Source organism: Pseudoliparis swirei, chromosome 17 (genome assembly GCF_029220125.1).
Source record: "Pseudoliparis swirei isolate HS2019 ecotype Mariana Trench chromosome 17, NWPU_hadal_v1, whole genome shotgun sequence".
NCBI classification, from domain to species: Eukaryota; Metazoa; Chordata; class Actinopteri; order Perciformes; family Liparidae; genus Pseudoliparis; species Pseudoliparis swirei.
The window spans coordinates 13,694,038-13,718,638 of NC_079404.1; the positions used below are offsets into that span (position 1 = coordinate 13,694,038).

The 24,601-nt window shown below is 42.3% G+C and overlaps 1 protein-coding gene across 2 annotated transcripts; it reads left to right on the forward strand.

Moving 5' to 3' along the window:
* Positions 1-1,825: 1,825 nt before the first annotated feature.
* stox1 (storkhead box 1) lies at positions 1,826-24,164 on the forward strand. Of its 2 annotated transcripts, none has more exons than XM_056436255.1 (4): positions 1,826-2,298; positions 19,272-19,424; positions 20,303-22,976; positions 23,591-24,164. In XM_056436255.1, the coding sequence occupies exons 1-4, from the start codon at positions 1,968-1,970 to the stop codon at positions 23,742-23,744; spliced, it is 3,312 nt and encodes a 1,103-aa protein (XP_056292230.1). In that variant the 5' UTR covers positions 1,826-1,967; the 3' UTR covers positions 23,745-24,164. The 2 variants fall into 2 exon arrangements, with proteins under 2 accessions (XP_056292230.1, XP_056292231.1); XM_056436256.1 differs by having other exon boundaries at positions 2,262-2,294.
* The last annotated feature ends 437 nt before the right edge of the window (positions 24,165-24,601 follow it).

Sequence of the window (24,601 nt, forward strand, 5' to 3'; positions counted from 1 at the left end):
TAAATTTCCAAAGCAAAAAAAAAGTTTAAAGCTTTTATTGTAATCAAGGTAAACCCTTTTAAAAGCAGTTTCCCATTTAATATTTTAGATCTATATCTTGTTTTCTTGTGCTCTATCGCTTTAAGGTGCAGACTATGTAATCACAGCGTCCGCTGTTTGAGTCTGGCAGGGCACTCATCTCTCTGCACTCATTTCCTGTCAGCTCTCTACTGTCCACTCACCAACGCTGAAAAACAAAAAACATTTCTCGTTCTTGCACGAAGCACCGCAAGCATCTGTGTGGAGGCTAATGAACGGGGATAATAAGCCACTCAAAGCTGATAAATAATTAATCTGCGTCCTCCTCTGCAAGACAAATAAAGCTAAACATCAACTAAATGAAGTATTTAAACCTATAGACTTCATGTTTTTTTTATGGTCGCACGGTTCCATTCTATGGAAATATTGATTTGAACACATTCAGCCCAAATTCAGCCAGACAGATTTAGTATGTAAGGGATCTCTCTTAGAATTGAAATGAAGTCCTGTAGGTTTTAAGAGAGTTTGGCTGCACAGCATGTGTCTGTAATGATTGTGAAACTGACAATATTTAAAATTATTATGAAAAGTGTTAAAACTCTCAAGCCACAAAGAATTTCTTCAACTCAAAAAACGTAAATCTTTTATCCCACACAGAATATTTTTCTCTTTCGCCCTCTAACTTCACTCGACCCCGCTTCCCCCTGGGACGGACACATAATTCATCCTGTGTAGGCTGAGGTGATGTATTCTTTTCACGTTCAGAGGAAGCTCAATATCCTGTTGCTGCACGGGCTCTAATACCACACTGGGGCAGACTGGCCCCCGGCCTCTCAGGGGCCAGAGTGCTCCTGAAACTAAAGCCACAGGCTCTCTGGGACTGTGATATATGAGGTGTCTGTCTGTGCTTCAGACTCTGCCTGGTACAGTGTCAGTAAAAGCGGGGACTAATGGGGTCCCTCTTTTGAGAGCACAGCAGGGACTGGTTCTCATTTAGGTGGATCAAGAACGTTTATTGAACACCATTTTCTCTTAAGTCATTGCTGTGAGATGAAATATTTCACGTTTCAAGTTTCTCATGAGTTTCCTTTTTACAACACAAAACAATTAGTTCTGGCGTCTATGTTGGATGATTGATGTGTGGCAGCAACTCGCCACAAGGAGACCAGTGAAGGAAATAAACATATTAAATGAATGAATTCAAAATCACTCACTAAAAGCTACTTTCAAGCTTTGCTCGCATCTCAGGCAACTCGGCTCTCCTTTGATGGTGATTCATGTAAATTACATGTTCTGTGCAGGAAGTATTTTACAAGCCCTCAATGCTTCTGGTTCTAATCTAGACCTTTCCTCTTTGTATGGACACGATGTGCGGCTGTGTTTGCAACTTGCGGGCAACTTTCCTGCAGGACACTTTTTTGTAATTAAATCCTTCTTTTTAGAAAAATCACTTTTAGTTTGGTGAGAACTTCATGGCAAATTATCAAAGCAATAAGCACAACAACAACAACAACAACAACACAAAAACACAATAAAATAAGGTCATTCAAAATCAAAACATGCCCTTAGCGAATCCGCATCTGTCCGGCAGGTTCCTGTATAACACACACACACACACACACACACACACACACACACACACACACACACACACACACACACCTACACACACACAAACACACGCGCACACACTGGTGGGGTGTCAGTGGGAGGTCTGGTCTACCTGTGTGACCCAACAGCAGGCCGAGAAGCGCTCCTCCTCTCCTCTCGTCACTGGTTTCCCTGGGAGCCGAGAGAAACCAGTCGGACGTCCACTGCGCCTCCGGTTCTCTCCGCTGCAGGATTCAGACGCTCGCCGGAGGAATGCGTGGCACAACACGGCGTTTAATTGGATTTTGAAAGAGAAGAGCTCTCTCAGCTGCCCTCGGGAGCCGGTGAAGGCGTTCGAGATGTCTCACCAGCAGCGGCTCGTCCAGCTCTCCGCCGCTTCGCTCGCCGTCGTCTTCGGCCCGGACGAGGGGAGTTTGCGCGCCGGCGGAGGGAAACCCGATGCCGATACCACGAGTGGACAGGAGGTTTTCGCGGACTTTAAGGCGCAAAATTTGCGCAGTTCCTGGAATAAGAGACTCGTTAAGGCCATAGCTGACGTGTACTTTCAGGGATGGATGGAAAACTTGGTGCTTTTTATTCAAGGGAATGCAAACAACTTGGAGGTGCTGAGAGAAGCGTGGATGCGCAGAGCTCTGAGGTCACCAAAGGGATTTATCATTAAAGCTGTAGGTATGTAACATCAATCCCAACTCTCAATGAACTCTCACCAAAGATGATATAATATGAAGCAAACACTGATCTTAATACAACTGTTCTTATGCATCTGAAGTCCAGAAAGTTACCAGAAACTATCAAGTGACAGAATGAAGCTGACCACAATGCACATATATGCAAACAGCAGTAGGATATTACAGGTGGAAATAAAACACCAAGGTGAACAGCTCCCTCAGTCATGCAAGAGCATAATGTTTTATTTTATTTTAGGGGACACTGTAGAGTCACACAACCAGCAACAGTTATTTACCACACAGAGAGAAACGTGTGAAAGCCATAAACTTTGAACAACATGGATCTGGCAGGGTTCAACACCTTTCCTCCTTCTCCTCTGGATTCTTAGACCCTTTTTTCAGAGATTTCAAGACTCCCTCTAAACTCTCTTCAGTCTGATGTCAAAAGTAATAACCCAACGGGTGTCCTTTTCATGGTGGCAACAGTATTTGGTGTGTCTGATTTCTAACTCAAGGTTTGGATCATTAAGACCCTCGTTCAGTCACTTGCTTCTTGGTTGTTGTTGCAAAGTGCAGAGGCATATAACATATATTTTTTCTTTCCCAATAACCTGATCTACCTGATTTTTCTACATTCGTCGACTCTAATGCGAAACACCTTGCGGGCATTATTTTAAAAGACCACATTTTCTGAGATGAGCAGTGAAAACCATTGTCAACCCCACAGGAGATTATTAACTGAGAGAAGATATTCCTTAAAACTCGCTTGTCTCTCTCAATGGTGTGGTGGGTTTGAGAGGATTGCACTAGCCTCCCATTGTCGACGACACAATGATATATTTACCAACGCTTGTTAACAAAGCTCTGGAGGCCATATCATTACTTCTAATGGCCATCCTTCTTTGGGCTCTCCCCCTCATATGTATTTTAAAGGAGAATATAGCTGCACAGAAACAGTGAATTGAAACCTTTTACTACTCCAAAAAATAGTGGGAGAGGGAGGTTTCCCAAATGTTGGCAGGATAGTTGAGCTGCAGCAGGTTCCTTTTGGTTTTTGAAACATGAGCCCGGCAACACACCCATTTGCTCCACTTTTGGCCCAGGTGTCTTTGCCTCTGTTTTAACATCTGTCTTTTCCGATAATGAGAATCGGTATCTGAGTATTAATTTGTCTGGATTTCGCCGTGTACCTGTTGACTTTGTGTCAATACGTCGACAGCTCTGCCAGATTGAGCAGTGCACGGACAAGTAAAGGGAGGAATGTGATGTGAAGGGGAGGAAGAGACCACACAGGGGGAGACCCGGGAGGGCGTGAAGCGGCAGAGAAAGGGGGAGGTGAATGCCGACATGCCATCCTACTGTGAGGCAGTTTCACAAACAAACACCATATGAGCCCAAGGTGATGCTGAGCTTACTGCTATGCGCAGTGTCAGCACAAAGTCATGCATGAGCTCACAGTGGGGTGCAAGGCAGCCGCTGATACCCCGAAAGACTCCTCGGGTTTGGGCTTAACACCAGAAACTTGGATAACTCGATCCGATCCGGTTGATAATTCGACTATCGCGGCATGTAACGGTGAATTGGATTAGGAACTGGACTTTGCGTCTTTGCGCATGCTTGAGATCCCACCGCCCTCCTCCCTCCTCCCTCCCATGTCGTGACCCGGAAGTCGAAAGAGACGATAAGTTGTCACTGCCGGGAGTCTGGCCAGCAGAAAACAAACAAACAATGCCAATAGCGCCATTTGCATTCGCTGTACTCCTATTAACATCATGCAAGAATAGTAGAGGGTTGTAGCTTCGCTTTGCTCTCTGTTCGCCAGCTTTCTCGAAATGTTGATGTTGTTGGTTGTTGTTGGTAGTGGTGAAGAGGTCAAGCGGAAATGGCTGTATCACCACGAGTTGAAATGAAAACAGCGCCGCCTATTGTATCGGATATGACATGCTTTCAAAGGCCAATGATTCGAATTTCTCACTGCCATGTATATTGGGATAACAGCTGATCCCCCAAAAGATAGCATAGTCCGACTAAAGCAAGATTCGAATTATACCATCATGTAAACGCACTGTGTGTGTGGACACGTTACCTCCTACTCCTCCTTAACAGATCCTTTGCCTCACACCGCAGCAATTTGTATGGAAATTAGCGTTGGCCGGCTGTCAGAGTCTGCTTTACTGCCTTCTCGCTGAGAATTGGTCAGCAGTGAATCACTGTGCGACTGGCTGCCGACCACCGCTGCTTCTTTGTTAACCAGGATTAATGTCCCTTCGTTTCATGGTCAGAGAGGGACTGTGGAAGTCAGACTCCTAGATTGATATCAGGCATGGACTTGAGACCTTGACATTGCCCTGATATAAATATGTCGGGAAGAAAACAGAAATGTTGAGAATTATAGGCTATAGTGAATTTCTAACGGCCCTATTTCCTTTCCAAGGTCAGAGCAAGGTTGCGATGTGACTTTACTGACGTGAGGAGGTTTTTTAAAGTAAGATGTTTTGCTAAAATGAACCAGATGTGGTCTGAGTTGCTTTTAAATAGAGAGACATAGATACAACACAAAGCTTCCAGGCAAAGCGACACAATCAGCTTTATTAAATTTAACACCCTTAACTTCCTCATTGGTCCCGTCTGGTTATCAGTGCTTATAGTCTGAGTGAAGACAGATTGCTCTGTGGGCCGACCGGCCACCTCCGGGCTTCTGCTAAAGGGAAGAATTGCAGAAAAGGAGGTGTGCGGGAGGTGGGGAGGGTTGATGGCGGGAGGGGACGGGGTAGGTCGAGGTAAACAGACAGGTTGAGGAGTTAGTAGGAACAGGCTTCGTTGTTATCCTTGTGGGAATGGGCCCCACTGGTACTGGTGTTGACCTCCAACGCTTCAACTCATGAACGTGTTTCTCATTCTTTACATTAAATGATCTCTTCATCTCTTTTCTTCCTTTGAACAGCTGTTCACAGAGTAAAGACGGCGTTTCACCACAAAGTAATTCCATCAATGCTCAGTAGTTTTATTCTTTCTTGCAAAGAGTATTGACATCCGATTTGTTTACATTTACACTTTAACTTGAATACTTTGGTTGACAGTGAACCTGTTTGAGCTCACGTGATTATTCTTTAATTATCAGGATGTGGTATCTTCCAAGTAACATACAATATGATGAGGAAAATGGGATGAAATTGTGTGTTGGTGTTTTGCCTTAATAAATATATCTAAATTAAAATGATCACCACCGTTTAGTGGTGCTGCTGCTTGCTCACGGACTCAATACATTACATCCAGCGGTCTAAATGCCACAATACCCAAAATGATTGAAGAGTAATCCAGTTCTGTCAAATGGGTGACATTTACTTTGACTTTGTTTTGCTAAACATATCCAGTTAAGATGTTTTACGGGTTGCAATAATCAGCATATTGCAGGAAAGAAATCCTTCCATGTTTTGGGAACTGTGCTTGTTCACTATCTTGTTGAGAGTTAAAAGATTCATACCCGTCTCATGCCTATAAGCGTAAACTATGTAGCTGAGAGGATAAGATGGTTTAGCATTGAGACTGGAGGCAGGGGGACAACAACACGATGACACATGTTAATTAGTTAAAGGAAGCGGTGCTGGTGCTATTTTCTCTTTAGCTTGGGCAAGAGCCAGGAAGCCTGGCCAAAAGACTCAAGTTTGTTCTGAAAATACTATCCAGACTCTCCTGTTGCAACCAGAGGCTTCATAATGACTGGTTCTGCATTATTTAGTCCTGCTGTTGTCGATGGAGCAGGATGAGCTGAAACATTTATACGGAGTCAGCCAGTGGTGTAATGAGGTGTCCTATATCTTCACTACATAAAGCCACGTGAACTGCCCTCTTCCTCTTTGAACATGGACAAGTCTCTCACTTTCGCCATGGAAAATAAATTTTTTGGTCTTCCTCTGTGTATTTGAGCAGAACTAAGGCACTAAGACTCTGCTGCACTTTTCAAGCCAACGTGTTCTTTTTAAATGGTGTGTTTCATTTAACCTGCCATACTATGAGGTGGTAAAGCATTCCTGAAATGCTTCATTTACTCTTGAGATCATTTCCTGAGTTTCTATAGAGCCTCATTTTTGCTCTTTATTTCTCACTTGAAAGTATTTTTTTATTTTCACACCGGGGGGGGGGGGGGTCTTCTTTCATGAGGGTATTTTGTCAAAGTCTCAAACTGCTTCACTAATGGTCATAAATCTTCCAGATGTTACCTTATTAACCATGACACCCCCTAACCAGCTTTAAATGGCCCACCCTGTCCTAACTAAGCAGCACAGGTCAAAGGTGACAACCTCCTGACTAACAAGCCCCCTGGAGGTCAGCCAGCTTCAGAGGGTTTGTGAGCCAACACAGTATCCAGGTGTTCCTCCCTCACTTCTGTTAGTGGTTTCACTGGTTCCAAACTTTCTTTGTCTGACTTGTCTTTTTTCAATATGACCTGGAAGTTATTTAACTGTTGACTATATAAAAGTGTGTACTGTTCTAGTCATTTCCTTCATACTATTATATCATCAATGTTTCGGTTGCTTTGGTAAAGTTGCCATACTACCAATAATAGTGGCAAAAGCAGTTTTTTTTCAATATTTATAACTATTTAAATTGTGTATGAATGACATTTACTCTGTTTATTATGAACTTTAAATATTGTCAGTCAAATTTCAGATACTAATGTAACTTCTTTGAACATTTCTGCTCACTTGCCAACTGTTTTCATGCACTTCACTTATTGGTAGAAATGACTGAGGAATAGAATACAATTTGTAAAAACATTTTTTATTATCCTATCCTTTTAAATATGGATCTATTTTATTAAGTCACCATTTCGCTATTCTAATTGAGACAGTTAACCCCCCCCCCCCCTCCTCCCCCTCCCCCCCTGGCAGCTGTATGAGTGCCCTCTGGGGTAGATTACCGTCTGAGCTGCTCTCAATAAAAATAATAATAATGGTTAAAGATAATCACTCTCCAGCTGCCTCGACACTAATAGCATGACATTGAAGCTGTTACACAAAATATATGCTGCTTTGTTTTCGGCTCAAGATGATGAAGAGTCTGTATTATGACAGCGGTTGGGTCAATCTTTTTCCCACAAGAACCGAGGTGAAATGTTCTTGGAAACCATAAACCCAATCTGCTACGACACCCAACACACTGTTGAGGTTCTTAAAAGAACTCTAATTTAATTTATACTGAATAAAAGTTGACTGGAGATTAATCAAAGTCTAACATGAAAGGGTTTGACTCAATGTAAAGGAAAGAAAATTAGCCTCTGTGACTTGTGTAACTTTGTTGACGTTTTAAATTGCTTTTCAAATTGCAACGTTGGTATAAGTTAATTATGCTGCAGTGTTATAATACAACAATTACTTTTATTATATTTTAATGTGCCAGTGCCAAGAGCATGTCCCTGCATTAATCTAGAATGTCTTTCTATTTCCTGCCCTTGTGGAAGATGGTTGAATAAACAGTTCAGATATGAGGACACCTTGACCTCTATTCTCAGACGTCCGCAGTGAGACAATACGTATGTGTGCATGCCTCTCGGCACATCATTTGTTAGCTACTTCCTTTCCTATCGAGCAGGAAGCTCACCCCTGGTGCGAATCGGGCATATCGGTCTCTTTATCGGCCCAGACTTTGGGCTCACTCGTAGCGGTGGTGTGGAGCGATGCCAACAACAACAGTCGAGGAGTTGCTCTGCATCCCTCAGCTTATACACCCCGTCAGCGGTCGCTGGAGTTTCCCGTGTGGGATTTATTATCATTCACTCTCTAGTCAGACAAATGGGTCGACACAGAAGTAATGCCGTATTGCATTCAAATTGGTTTTACTATTACTCTTCAGTTTCAGGATGTTTTCTTTGCTTCATTTAGCCTTGATAAATGCAATGGTATGCTAACATAGGGCCTGTGATAGCAAAGTGCTGTGTTATTGTAGTTCAGGAGTGAAAGATACGTTCACTGAGCTGTGTGCTGACCAGTTGCAGGGCATTAAAAAGTGATGGATCATATGGTGGACACCGGACAGGAGCCCTGCTCTAAATACTGGGATAACAAACACAGGAATCCGCTGCACCTCTAGCTCAGTTAAATAAGAGGAAATGGGTTTCATCTGCAACCAATGACCGTGGAACTGCTGGAGCTGGAACCCCACTGTGTGTGTGTGTGTTGGCAGGGTGTCGTTGGGGTTCTTGAATCAGATGATACAGGAACATCGAGGCGCCTGCATACTTCTGTGCTGAGTGAAATGTTCGAGCACATAATTAGTTTTGATCATAACTAAAGTGCAGGAGTGGTCATAATGCATAGAGTGCAGGTGTTACATGTTAACAGTATCGTGAACAAGACGTGGCCGAATATTAAACCTTGTGGAACAACTTCTGTCCACACATGGACTGGATACAGGTCCATGTTTCATACCCTTATCAGTCAGATAGTTGAAGCCAGCAACGCAAGACTGAATCAGAGCCAACAACTCCGATCAATATCGGTGAATCATTAAATGAATCCATTTACAGTTGGGGATCAGCGAACAGAACAACTTTGTGTTGGTTTTCAGGTATTTTGGAGATGGATAGATAGTTATCAATAGGACTTTTATTCCTTAATTTGGGCAGTGAGCAGTAATCCATGCCCCTCAATGGAAGATGTGTTATTTTAACGATGTACCGATACGTCTTATTTACATTAGCTATTAAAATGCCACTTTGCTTCCTGGTAGAATTTTCGGCCGGACACAATTTGTTCATTTTGTGCAGGAGTAATACTTTGCATTCATGATTTACCATTCCTCATTAAGAAAATGTATTTACCTTGAATGCAAGTCAGTCAGAGTGGTCAGCAGAACATCTGGCCAAATCACCGGCTTTTCTCTTTGTTTTGAATAAGACAGATCATAGTTTATTAACTATAGAACCATAGAATTACAATAAATTACAAAGTAATTTGATGTCAGTTCACTCATCTTGCCATACACACTTCCAATCTGTCACATTTAGCAGAACAGTTTATACAGGGAATCTGTAATCTGTATTTAGACTCAATAATTTGGCATAGTGCAGGTAGTAGGGTCATTATCATAAATATCTCACCAGTTTTGATTCCTCCAGCGTGGTCATGGCCCATTCTCAACTGGAATAAAATAACATAGAAATGCATTTTGGTAACAGTCTGCATTAATGTATAACTAATCCATTAAGATCACTCATAATATTGGATTTAGTTTTAAAGATGGAACAACCAGAACAGAACCACCAGGGAGCAGAGAGAATAAACTCATAATAATATTTAGCTTTTGAGCTAAAATTCAATTTTTTAAGAAATTCATTCAAAGTTTCTTATTACAGCGACAGGCTTTTAGACTTAATAATAATCATTTATTTTATATAGCGCTTCTCAAGGCACCCGAAGTCGCTTTACAGAGTACAGAGTCCAGAGTCATACACACACACACACACACACACAGGTGGTGGTGTGGTAATCAGCAGCAGTAGCCTGCCCTGGGCAGACTGACGCTGGCAGAAATAATCATCAGCCACTCGCGGCCGACCACCACCCACCACCATTCAATCCCATACGAACCGGGGAGGCGGGGCAGGGTGCATGTCTTGATGGTGGGGAAACCGGGGTACCGAGGAAACCCACGCAGGCACGAGGAGAACATACAAACTCCACACAGAAAGGACCTGGAACGACCGGGATTCGAACCCAGGGCCTTCTTGCTGTGAGGCGACAGTGCTACCCACTGAGCCACCGTGCTGCCCATAAATTAAAATATGCTATGTTTTTTAACAGAAAAACTGGAAAATTAACCTGTACTGTCCAGAGTCTGAAAATGTAAAAAAGAATTCTTTATACAAGGAAGGCACGACAAATCAGGATATCACAAGCTCTGTGGAGATATGTTTTACCATTTGTCTTTATTTTGTCTTTTCTGCACGTCCCATAACACTGATCTCTGGAGAATCCCTAAAACTGAGCGTCTGCTATTAAGATGAAGTGTTAAACCCATTAGATCTGGGCTGGAATCAAGCTGAGAGGAGTAGTTTCTCAGGAGCATGGGTATGAGGGGAGGCAGAGGACTGGGATATAGTTTATATACAGAAATGTAAAAAAATGGACATTAAAGAACAAAGGAAAGGGGACGTCTGGCAGAACCGGCACTGGCAGACTTTGGGGTAATGTTCATATTCACGAAAAGCAGACGAGAGCCAGTTGTGATCCATCAAGTCTGAAGAGGTATGACGTAAAAAGAACAAAAGCGTCTCGTGGCGTCTCGTGGCACTTCCATGTGCTGGCATCATGTTACACAGGATGTGCCATAAAATAAAGGCCTGTTACTGGTCTTCTGTTAAACACCTGCTCAGGTGTAATTCCTATTTCACAAGAACATGATAACAGGGTTTTTGCCCACCAGTTCAGTACCAGGTCATTTAATTGTTTCGGCATGAGCTGCTATTCAAATTGTTCTTACTGTGAATCAGATGGTAGGAACATTACTTCAGGTCATTACAGCAGATTTTCATTCCAGATCTGCGGTGACCAACTATGTGAGCGTAACTGTCTAAAGCTCTGAATGCCGGTTTGTGAAGCTTAGTCACCGCCTGTTTATGCTGCCTTGCCAACATACGTTAAATGTCAAAGGGTTGGTTTGGCAAAGTGAGTCCCAAAGCTCTCGCTGGATTATAGAGACCCATATTACTCCGGCTGCTGGTTCTTCCTTTTCTCTTTCTTTGTATTGCATGTGGCAGGTCGCTGCCACAGTAGAGGTTCCCATGGTGATAGCAGTCAACACAAGACTTGTCTGTGTTTCTCCTCATTGCTCAAAGTTTTAGCTCATGAATCCTCTTTAGTTATGGCGTTTTGACATCTTGTCTGTTTCTCTGCAGCGTAGGCCCCACGGTTTACTTTAGGTGTAGCTTTGAAAAGTTAGTGTTCATGCAATGACAACTCGTCTATTCGGTGAAATGATGCCGAAGGTTCACTAGATTTTAGTTAATCTAAACCAACAAAGACATTTTCTCAAACACTGATTACAGGGAGGGCACAGTCCAAATGCTCCTCTCCTCCTATACAATGATTCACTTAATATTTAAAATCAAGTGCTCTGAGATTAGATAGTGAGATTAAATATTTACCTAATTCCTGCACAACTGAGCGGAAATGCTGGTTTTATTGTTGTGAATCAACCAATAAGGCCATTTGAATGGTTATTGGTGTGTTTTTAAATATTGAATCGGGTCAAAATGACCCGAAGGCAACACAAGGGTTAAGTAAGACGATGGCAGACATGTTCGCAACATTTATAGAAACGCCATGTCCAGTATTTAAATGGTACCAAAGATTTTAATATCATGTTGATGGCCATACAGTGTTTGTCCAAGTGTGTTCAGAGGGGAAGGATGGGAAAGGGCAGTGTTGTCAGACTGGGCGAGGTTTGGTTGTTGGGACATTCGGGCTGTGATTGCTCTCTGAAGGGATCTTTTCACTCAGTTTATTGGGCCATTTAACTGCAACGCCCACATCTGTGTCTTCTATGGGAGTGAGAGACACAAACTCGTAAAGCACTTTTAAAAAGTGTGATGCACACACACACAGACAAGAAAGGGAGGGCGGTGTCGCGGAGCCCTGTTAGACCAAGAAGCACGTAACAAAGCAAAGTGGGCGTGGGACTGGGAGGCAGTCCCGACATAAATTACAGTTGGCATCTCTTCCCATTACTCTGAATCTGACTGTATGAATGTTTGACATTGTCTCACCGGAGACCTAACTGTATATTCACTGAAGCGTGTTCCTCACAAGGTCTCAGTCGATGGGAGACGGGGGGGATTTTGCAGTTTGGGCAGGCCTCAAGTTCATGTTGAATGCCATGCAGTGTGTCCTTAATGAGGGAGAGAGAAGATTAGCCTGTTTGCCTTCTGGGGCTTTACGATTATACGATACCAGGATGAGATAAGATGGTGTGTGCCTGTGAGTGTGTGTTTCCTGAAAGGCCATGGAGTGGGGGATTGTGGCAACAAGTCTGAGGTTTCAGTTAGATTTTTACCTGTGATAGCATTTTGCAACCCTCTTTCTTGCTTTGGCGTCTGGTCTCCCATCAAGCCATGAATATAGTTTAAATCCTGTCTGTCATAATAAGTAGATGCAGGGAATGATCTTCCCACTCAGAGCAGCAGGGTGCGTCTCATGGAAGGTCGACGGTATGTTCTGTATGGTGTGGTGTGTTAGTGCTTTCTTCTAAAAGACTGGAGGTAATGCAATCACGTATGAAATGGGACTCATGTGGATCGACTCACAACGGAGCCATGTGAACACATGTGGCATTGATCAGTGTCAGCAGCCAAAGGGATCTCAGTGGGGATCGAAGAGAGAAGGTCTGTCCATCATCTCCACAATCTGAGCAGTCAACTTCAGGCATTTTTCATTTGTGTCCCTCAGGCAGCAACTCCTTCTCACAAGTTCATGACATTGCAAGAAATGTATGTTGTTTGGTCTACGTGGAGCAGAAAGCATAGTGTCAGCTTTGTCACTTTATTTTGATGTTATGGGGAATGCCATTAAAGTAGAATTTTAGACTTGTTATATATAGTTGCAATGCACTCTTTTAATCACCATTGACATGTAAAGTATGCATAAGGCCATCGGTTCTCACTGAGATACTTTGGATTGAAATATGGAGGTGATGGGATGACATATGGAGTCAAACATAATATCAAAAATATTATTTCTACTTATTCATATGATGATTCAAATTTAACAACCCCGAATGAAAAAAATAATATATTTGTCCTAAGCCTTTTGCCTCTAAGTTGTAATGCCTGTGATGGTGGGTCATGAGGCATTTCTTTACTCCAGCAGTTTAGTATTGTGCTTCCATAGCGTTTGGGGATATGAGAGAAATAATTTCTTCAGCAGAGGCTGAGAAATATGGAGGACTTAAAATGACTTAAGTATAAATAAATAAATAAATGAATGCATGAATAAATACAAGAATAAATAAATAAATGCTTAAATAAATGTATAAATGAATAAATAAATGCTTAAATAAATGTATAAATAAATAAATAAATGTATAAATAAATGAATAAATGTATAAATAAATAAATAAATACAGGAATGAATAAATATAAGTTATAAATCAACAAGACATCATTAAATAAATATATTTCTGCATTTCTTCATTTATTTATTTCTCTATTTATGTGTCCACACGTATTTCTTCATTTATTTATGTGTGACATTTACGTGTCCGTATATTCAAATGAGCTGGGGCGGTCCGAACCTCTGTCTGAAGCATGATTGGTCACAGGAGTGTGATGCACCTGGTGTGTTGTGCTCTACTATTTCTGCCTGGCACATGACGCTGAAGTTGACTCGCTCAGCTCACCGTTAGCAGAAGTTAGCCTCGACAGCTTTTTGACTTCAGCCGTTTATCAATTCCAAGAACACTGAGTACAGACTCATGTTCTTTTGGAGTCTGGTCTTTGGAGTCTGGTTTTGGGAGTCCAGACTCTCGAGGACGCAGGAAGGTCTTTCTGGTCTTGTGACGTCACCACATCAACTGTTCTTGCGCATGAATTTACTCAAATTATTCACTGTAAAATAATTTACAGTGGAGTAGAATGTGTTGCGGTGTTCACTGTTGTTTGGCGTAGGCTACGAATAAACGATAATAAATATACAACGTCTCGTAGCTTTCCTGACCCAGGGTCGCTACAATACGAAGTTATGAATCTTAACCCTCAGTCAAATTGACGTAACGTTATCTTTTAGTAAATAATAAACTCGTTGTGCTCTTTAGATCCTCAAAAACCTAATTATATCTCATGTTTAGCCGCTACGGAGACGTCAGAGCCAGCGGAGCATTTAAAAAAGTCCTGCCGAGATCAGGCTTCTCTCGGCGGCCACACAGCGCGCTGAGCGCCGGAGCTCACTGGTCCCGCGAGCAGGACCTCAAATCTCCGTCGCATATCCTTATTAGACTGAATCTCGATAAACCGACCACAGATCTGATGCTTAAAACAACTAACTTCTCGGCTGAAAACATCCTTAAATTACATTCCGTGACTCAACAGTAGTATTTAGAATGTACAGACAAGAATGCATAATAAACGCTGTTCGTCTACAGATCCAAGTGCTAGGGATCGATTGCTTCTGTCTTGCTCCCTGACTTGACCAATCCTGTTCAACAATGAGGTTCCGACCGCCCAGCTCATTTGAATATACGGACACGTAAATGTCACACATAAATAAATGAAGAAATACGTGTGGACACATAAATAGAGATATAAATAAATGAAGAAATACAGAAATGTAGAAATACATTTATTTAATGATGTCCTGTTGAGTTATAACTTATATATATTAATTGCTGTATTTATTTCTGTATTTATACATTTATTCTTGTATTTATTTATTTATTTATACATTTATTTAAGCATTTATTCATTTATTCTTGTATTTATTCATGCATTTATTTATTTATTTATTTATACTTAAGTCATTTTGAGTCCTCCATAGAGAAATCCCAATGTTTATTCCTAAATTTGGCTGAATCTCCATGAACACCAGATCCTAAAGTGCAATGCCGTCTTTCTTTACATTTAGGTTATGCTCAGAAGAAAACTAGTTTGTTTGACATGCTGTCGTGCACGTGTTCCCACAAGGACCTTATTTTGGAAAGAATATAACGTAGTCAACGTCGAGAGTCAAATACTTTTTTCTATGACACATGTTATGTCAATTTAAAAGATTGTTGTTTGTTGTTTGTTGTTGCATAATTTTCTTGTGTGCTGCTGCTCAATGAACTGCATCTCTTTAGTCGCGCAATATACGCTGCCAGCACTAGCTAGCTATGAAATTTAGCTAAAGTATGTTACGTGCCCGATTGTAATGTTAACTCACCTGATGTGTTTCATCCAGCGACTTCTGTTCTTTTGATCACCTCTGAGTACGTCCAGGTACGTTACGTAACGCAGAGTTATCATATCTTCAGAGAGAGACCTATTTTAACAGAGTTGTATTTCAAAAGTGTTATGACAGACTGACAATTCAAACAGGATAAAAACACTATTTGGAGTCGTTGACTCCCGTACACATTTTTCCCCGAAAAAGATCAAATGAAGGTCCACCAAAAAGGGACGTACTTTGCTTCTCTATAAAGACGGGGAGACGCAATATTGTTTGTAAATGGGGATAAAGGTGCATATTCTCCTGGTGTCCCAGAGCTACAGAAGATGTTAGTCGGACTAAATGTTATGAATGAACAGACTGTGACGTGTAACATCTCGTCTTGTCTCCTGTCTGACTCCCGAGCTTTGCTCCCACAGGGTTTAGTTGCCATGGCACCCAGCAGGGTATTCATGTTGTCTATGACAATGAGTGGGATGTCGTTGGCCCGGTCTTAGATTCTTAGATTACAGGGAAACAGAGGTCTGCTCCCCCCGGAGAGAAAATAAGTACAACGGTAAGCGGTCACGCCTGCTCATGTTAGACTCAATAAACCCGGATTCTCTGCCGGGCCCATCCTTGCATTGGACAAATAAACAGCTGGAGGTGTGTTTATGTTCCTTCTGTTTCACGCCGACATCGTCAGACTAACTTCTCACTTCTCAGTGCTGTTATCAGACCATAATGAAGTGAAGTGCATGTGAGGAGCGTGTGGTTGCTTTAACCTATTTCTGGTTTGAACTCCATTGAGAGTATAAGTCATGTTAGCAGGTGTCCGACAGGATATCCGGCTCTGAACCAGGACAGAGAGGATGACACTCTGTTGAACACAACTCATCAAAGATATCTAGGATGCCCCTTTGAGAGGTAGTGATTACCTAATTGATTCCCTGTGATTAGTTACCCCCCCTCCCTCCTCCCTCCCTCCTCTGACCCTATCATGTCCTTGCTGTCCTTTTTTTGACTGTTGACGTGGTTATAAGTGGTTGCTATGTGGACAGCCTGCCAGACATTCCTATAGGAAGTGAACAACAATGAGTAGCTAAATCAGCAGCACTAATTCACTGCCCAGGGAGACTGCTATTGAGATATTCGCTCTGAGGTTTAGTCAGATTAACGTCTTCTGGAGCCGGGGGATACCAGATGGCTCGTTTTTTACAGTCCCACCGTGTACCATAGGATTAGTTTTACAAAGAAAGACCCCTGTCTGTGAGACTTATGAGCCTTAGGTGAGCTCACTGTGCCGATAATTATTCTTTACTGACTTTGCTTAACATATACATTACTGAGGATAACACTTTTTCAACCAAAGTTGATTGAGTAGCAGCTTGAAAAGTACATTTCCGGTGCAATGCACAGGTGCTCTCAACACAAACTCAATGGCATTTGGATCATTGCATAAAAAATGCTCTGTGGCAAACAACGTTTATGACACTTTTTTCAGAAAGATAATCTTCACACATGAACACTACTTTAATGATTGGTGAAGTGCAAATGCAATTGGCAGAAGTAAAACGCTAACGTGAGGTTATAAACCAACTACACCTTGGTTGATGGCGTTTAGTAGCCTGATTTAGCCACTTGTTAGCAACTGTATATTTTAAGGCATGCAAAATCTTAGTCCAGTTGTAGAGTATTTACTGACTTATTTTACATGGTTGAACTAAATTAAATAAAATCAAATAAACTTATTTAACCACAGACATTATTTCAGGCATCTGACCAAAAACCCAGTAATGAAACTCCATTGACGTACAGGATGAGGGAACCTCTAGTACCAAAACTAATTTCCGTGTTTTAGGACTTTTAATTGAATTGTGCAATTACATTACATTACAGTATACTTGCCCCTACTCTTGTCTAAGTACTTTTAATGTGGTTGTTTGTTCCATATCAAATAACTGATAACTGATGACTGTTGAAAACAAATGTTTATTAGAGTTAGTTTCCGACAGCTACAACCCTTTTATCCTATTTAAATTATTACTTGGTCCATTAATACAAACCGAAGAAATGCTGTATGGGTTTGGTAAGTATGTGTTCCGTCATGCTTTACCATGGCAGATATTTGATCAGTTGTTTGTTTCCCTTGCCGTGGACATAAGTGGTTCAAGTGTGAGGGTTGTAAATGTTTAGTTTACGTCACGTGTGAGCTCGGCAGTGTTTTCGTTGAATGCCCTGGGGTTGATGGGAGAATCGTTCACAGTCACACACTCCACATGTTTAAGCTTAATTCACACATGGATACACAAAGTGTTGGTGTCAGCACAACTGGAAACTTAGAAATTGCATGGGGAGTCCCAACTGGCTGTATAGTGGAGGTCAAGTCACTTGTGCTCGCAATAAAGTTGAATTAGATACTCTTGATGGTAAATAGAATTACAGCAGACCAGGACTTTTTGTGTCATCTCCCCTCTATCACCCATTATGCCCCTTACATTATTTAGGGGTAGCTGACTAACCAGAACCAATGTTCCAGTCCCGTGAGTAAGGTTATGTCCATGCCCTTGTGTCCGCTCTTCATATGAAGGGAGTTTGTGTTAACTCATCCCAGATGCTAATCATTCATCAGCAAAGGGATCTGGTTTGTTTTGGTGCTTTCATTGCACTCGCTTCTCTTTAGTAAACATCACTCTTTGTGTTCTGTAGTATGTTTTAGTAGAGAATTAGTCATACAAAAAAAATGCAGACATCTGTGGCAGTCGTGTAAATCATAATGAGCTTTGGAAAATAAATAACTTTTCTTTAAGGCAAACTGCTTTCATGTTCTCTTTACATTATCGCTCAGGGGTTCGTAATGCGTTTCTGGGGATCCCCTTGTTGATGCTGGGCAAAAAAACCCATTCACATTCTTATCCTAACCATAACCTCAACCATATATAATCTTAACCTAAACACAAACATTTGGACTAAAACTAAAGGCATATATCTGACAATAAACATTTCTAATGTTATGCCAAACAAAACCTTCCAGATTGTGCAGACCAGTCACAGCTCCTTTTACCGGGCATTTTGTTTCTTTCCTTTCAGTGATGCAGGTTGACCGGAAGAAGTCAGTTGTCACTCTATTTATAAAAGAAAATATACATTTCCCTATACTGGTGCTATTAGTTCCTCTTTTTTCTGAAAAAAAAATGACAACTATAACTGAACTGTTTTAAAGCCCACGTTCAGTTTTGAGTCTTTATTGCATTACTATCTTAACCGTCTACACTATAGGCTTTGCACGCACACACACACACACACACACACACACACACACACACACACACACACACACACACACAACCACAAGAAAACATTTGCTCGAAAGAACTGCATGTTGTTTCAATTATGTTTCTCCATGTGTGAAACTCTACTGATTGGTTTCTGATTCTGAAATAAAATATTTCTAAGATGTCTGGTTGTCTTCAAAAGCAGCTTAGTTTTATGATTTGAAAGCCGTGTGGCTTTCATAGAGTCCAACAGTGTGGAAGTCAGAGGAACTCTGTCAGTCTGCAGCATTGTGCAGATTGGTGGGATTTGGATGTGGTGGACAAATATACAGAATTATTCATACTATTTTATAGCTATAAGACACATTTTTCCAAGACTGTCTGTGTCATTTCCCCTCGCCTCTCTCACTTTCAGGAACATGTTTATTCAAGGGCACCTTCTAGGCGTGTCGGGCCGTATGATATGGGGGGGCAGGACATCTGATCTGCCCAGCAGTTAGACCTGTGGTCATTTCTGTGGGAGCAATGGAATTCTGTGGTCTGTCCCAGTGCTGATGGAATTTCCAGAGCAGTCAGGCATGGTTCATATAACTCACATAAATAGACCACATCGGTCATGATTTGAAAGGTGGTCAGAAGAAGAAACGCAACTTTAGTGCTTTGAGTTGTTTTCACTGGCAGCCCAAGTCAGACAGAGACCTCTCAAACCCAGGTGTGTTTGTGTATGTTAACTGCAGCAGGCCCACCTGTTTCACTTAATAAAATGCTGGTGTGTTTGTGTGTGTGTGTGTTTTTTTTTACAGGTGACCTGTCCCCGGTGCAGATGTCCCCTGTCCCTCAGTCCCAGTTCATTCCCTTGGCTGAGGTGTTGTGCTCAGTCATCTCAGATATGAACTCCTCTCAAATCATCGTCAACCAGGAAGCACTTATCAATTACATGAGCAAAGCCCACCCAGGTAATCCATCAAATATCGCCTCAGCTAGCTTGTTAAAGGGATGGTTAGACATGTTGGTGAAGACGCTGTAAGGGTACTCAGTCTTATATCTGTCTGTTAGCTATTGCCATCAGCTGGATTGCTTCGATAAGCAAAAAGATTGTAGACAGGCAAGGATTGCCATAATATTGGGGTACAACACATGTGCTGACGCACGATCATAGAACACGAGGATGATTTATTTATTCCATTAAGGCGTCTGCAGGGAGGGTGTCATATTAGCCCGAATTACAATTCTGCAATTATTCAAAGGGTTTTAATTAAAGACATAAACCAAAGCTTTCTATTTAAACGACCGTCATCGATTTGAGTGTACCGAAAGGTTTTATTATTATTTCTAGCAGTGTTTGCTGTAACCCTCCAACATTGCAGCTTTATTTACACAGCGCTTGTGTCATACACTGTACTGCACAACTCACAAAATCTATCACCTATAAAGCTCATTAAATGTAAACATATATATATATATATATATATATATATATTGTATATATATACATATATATATATTATCTCAAAAAAGTATATATTTTATTGTTGTTTTATTTTATTATATTGTTTATGATATGTATTTGTTATTACATTTATATATATATATTATATACTTCTTTCTTTTTTTTTTGTGTATATATTTTATTTTATTCTCTCATTTTTTGTTTTTATGTGCTGGACTATTTCTAGAGTCCTGCACATAGCCCAATGTGTGGTTTCAATCTTTTTAATCTAAATCTCTGCCAGAAAGTGAATTAACCTCTTCTCCAAAATGTCAAATTGTTGTACTATGTGTCCCTTTGCTTGTCTGTTGTCCTTAACGCTCTTTTCTCTTTGTTATGTCTCAGGGATAACCATCCCGACTCAGGACATCCTCTACAATGCTCTCGGCAACCTAATCAAGGAGCGCAAAATTTACCATACAGGCGAGGGCTACTTCATCGTCACGCCTCAGACCTATTTCATCACCAACGCCATGGTCCGGGAGAAGAGCTGGTGGACTTCTGGTTCAGCAGACGACCCTCCCTCCCCTCCTCCCATTACTTACCTGTTGAGCAACGATGCTTGTGTTGAAAGCACTCAAACGCAGCCAGTGGCTCACTGCAAGTCTTGCAGCTGCTTTAGCCCTCTGCAAACATCCACCAATATCGCCTCCACTGCAGTAACGGCCCCCGTCCCCCCCTCCATGGTCCCCGACCAGCATTCTGTCTCTTTCTCCGTAAGTGAATGTACAGGCAAGAGCTTGAAGTGGCCCCGACCGCTCGATCCCAAACCCACCGTGCAGCATCAGTCCACCTCCACAGCTGCAGATTGCCGTGCAAGTGAGATCAGCAAAACTACAGGCAATACGAACGCCAATGGCCGCAAAGAAAAAGACAACAAACCGGGGAGGAAGTTTGGTCTTAGTTTGTTCAGAAGGAATGGAGGTAAGAAGGAGAAACCAAAGAAGGAGTACACATCATTTTCAGCCCAGTTCCCTCCAGAGGAGTGGCCAGTAAGAGATGAGGAGGACCTGAACAACTTACCCCGTGACCTGGAGCATGCCATCATCAAACGCATCAACCCTGAACTGACCGTGGACAACTTGACGCGTCACGCAGTTTTAATGAAGAAGTTGGAGGAGAGGAGGGAAAGAGTAGTAGATAGAGTGTTGGACAGGGGTCTGGATAAAGACGATAAGGGAGTAGACAAGGGAATGTCTACTGAGATCCTAACAAAACCCAGGCATCATCACTCCTCTAAGCCAGGGAAGAGATCTTCTCAGAAGGCCTCTCGCGGCAAAAGGAGGGCCCATTCCTCCAGAGAGAAGCAGAAGGAAAAGGAGAAAGAGAAGGTTAAGAGCAAGGCTCCCATATGTGCGGATGTCTATCCAGAGGGGGAGGATTTGATCCCTTCTCGGCTCAGAGTGGAAATCCCTGTTGATGAACAAGATCAAGTGGAAGAAGGTGGAGCTCTTGAGGGGAAATCTCTATATAAGAAACGCATTGAAAACCCTTTCCAGATTCATCAAATGAAAGAAGCTGAGCCAATGATCCCCGCCACCATCAACAAGGAGTATAGAAGGCGAGAGGTGAAAGAGGGAAAGGTTTCAGCGGGGCCAGGGAGGAAAGATCAAATATCTCACCGCTCCAAATCGTGGGACCCCCATCGGGCCAAAGTGATCGCTGCAGATGGAGAGCATGCAGGGAAATCACGTACGTCTGAGGACAGGTACAACAGTGTACACGAGAGGGACCTTACTGCTGATCATTTGCTCCAAGCAGACATCAACAGTGAGCTGCCCCTGGACTACAGCTCAGCATACCCACAGAACAGTACGCTTCGGATAGACGACAAGATCCGACATCAGAGGGAGGGAAACAGCAAGGAGGGCTGGGAGAGAGAAGGCGAAAATGGCCATTTTAAGGAGTCAGAATACAACGGTGTACCAGACCACAGCCAAGTTGTAGATGACAGTCTCTCTAATATCCAACAATACTCCAATACTCATGCCATCCTCCCTACCCATTCTTATGAGACAGTCATAAACCACTCTTGTGACCCAACTCTGCCCTGGCCCAAGCCCTCTTTACAGCAGAAACACTCCCTCAGACTCTCCAGCCCGCAACGGGATGATACTCAGAGGACAGAGCTCTCTTCACACCAGCAGGCCTGTGAAACTGCAGCCATACAGGACCAACAGGAGATAAGACCCGTCACTAGTCAAAGAGATCAAAGGACCATGAGTCAGGGAGAAAGGTCAGAACTGATAGCTGACAGCCCTCCCTCAATAACAGACACTGACGGCTTCGTGGAAGACGACGATAGGCTCTATCAGAGATCAGAAGAGCTGGAAGATGAGGATGCCTGCAGCTCCTTGTGTCTGAATGAGGAGATCACTGATGCGTACCATACAGGTGGAGTGGACTACCATCACCATCATTTGGTTTACCATGACCATGAATCTGATTTGCAATATCGAGGGCCCCGCCGTCACTATTATAATTCCAACTTTCACCAATCACAAGTCACTTCGATACAAGATTCAAGGGACAGCACTTTCACAGAACTCATGCCCCCACCAACCAAGAGGGAAGCCTTCATCAGCCCCAACAGGCCTGGAGACAGCAGCTTGAGACTCCATCATCGCCATCAGAGAACCAGATCACCTGGGGCCCAAAGTGAATCCAGCCCCAGACAAGGCACATTGGTCCAGGGGGAGAGACGCCATGAGCTCAATCTTGATGTGGATTGTCCCGAACCATCTAAAGTCGCAGACGGTAGCATCTTTGACTACTGCCAGACCAGTGAGATCGATTCAGACGCAGAGACTGTCCGTAAATCGGCTGATGAGGGCGACGGTGAATCTGCTCACTGGGCAGCTGAGGTGAAGGTGGTGCAGGCGGATGAGACGGGTGTTCCTCAGACCCAGAGGGGCATTCTGAGCATGCCCAGTGGAGCCAGAGGGGCAGCGATTGGGGAAGCAGTGGAAATAGGAGAAAACCAGAGCATCACAGGGGACAGTGGTATAGATTCTCCTCGGTGAGTGCCTCTCTTTAAAGTTTGTCACACTAGCTGCAATATGATACTTTCGTATTGTGTTTACATTTCATTGAACTTACTAAAAATTAGACAGGTAACACCAACTGAAACTGATGACAAGTTTTATGAAGAGAGAGCCCAGATCCACATTCTCTTCCGGCCAGTGTTTTTAGTCCGTTTTCACACCTTAAGTTCTGGTCTTATCTCTCCGACTGCGAGCAGACTCAATCCCACAACATTCTGGAGGACATTTAGAGACACGCAAAATAAACACTGTACTGAGTTTAGTTAACCTCTGGGTTACATGTCTGTGATTGGCCTTGCTCCCAATTTATGTTTTTTCTTTTAAGGTGAGCTGAACAAACACCTTGTGACCAATTCTAGCATCCAGTGTTTGGACAGGAGGGAGTCATTTTGATAATTATGTGTAATTGCTGTGCAGCACTTAAATTCTCGTGTTATAATCAAAGAGGAAGAAAAGGCTTCTTTTCTGACACTGAACTCGCTGTGCCCCCTGATGTGTGTGTGGACAGATGGAGAGTATGAACACGTCACCTAATTCAAAGAGCATATTTATAGAAGATATCAACCTCATGTCCTTCTTCTCCCTACAGGACCCGTGTTAGTCTGGCCTCCAGTAACACTGTCATTCTGGAGGGTCTCAAGAGAAGAGGCTTTTTACAAAACTTGGAGAAACTGCATTCAAAGAGCACCGCCATCCGGCCACAGAGCTCGCTGCTCCAGCTAACTCCTGTCATGAACGTATAGCAGGCTGCCGAAGCTTTGTGTGGCAGATCTCTTCACGTAAGCTCAGTGTGAAAAGACCCAAACCAGTTCTATGCAACTGCAAGGTCAGAAACATATCCAATAAGGAAGGTTGGCACTTTGTTGCCTACCTCCAGATATTGATTCCTATTAAAAAACAGGTGTCTGTGTACAGATGTACAGTATATATATATTTCTTGTAAATAATACGAAAGGTAATACACTATGATTTATCTATTCACTGACTTTCTTTCGATGTGCCGTTAAATTCATGGTTATTGACAGCATGTTTTTATGATGTAAATGTAGTTTTCATTCTCTACATGCCTCAGAAGTCAACATGTTTATCGCAACAATAGTGTCTTTTATAGTTTCCTATTTTTCTCATATAAAATTATCACAAATAAAATTGTGTCAACTGAGGTTTTCTTTCGTGTCATATTATTGTTCCCTATGAAACATTTACTCTCAACAAAAGAGGAGTACCTGCAATAAATTAAGCAAAAGAATGTAGGCCTACGTTTAAACAGTGGCCATGAGTGCTCAATGCACTGCAAATTAAGAAAAAAGTGCAAATAGTCAGCTTCAAGAAATGACGAGAGACAGCGACCTATTTGACAACACATGAGCAGCATCTAGAAAAGTCAGTGAGATCAACTACCGTCAGCAGTACTGTAAAACTACTGAACTGAATGTTTTTGTTGGCTTATCTAAATGTTGTGATAACGTGATTCTGATTTTATGCCCCGTTAGCCTTTTGCTTTTTTACTTTAACATCTGAATGACGCCGTATCTTTTTGTCACGTGTCATTTGAGCTCAGCGGCACCGTAGATTTATTATCAAAAAGCAAAAATGTTGT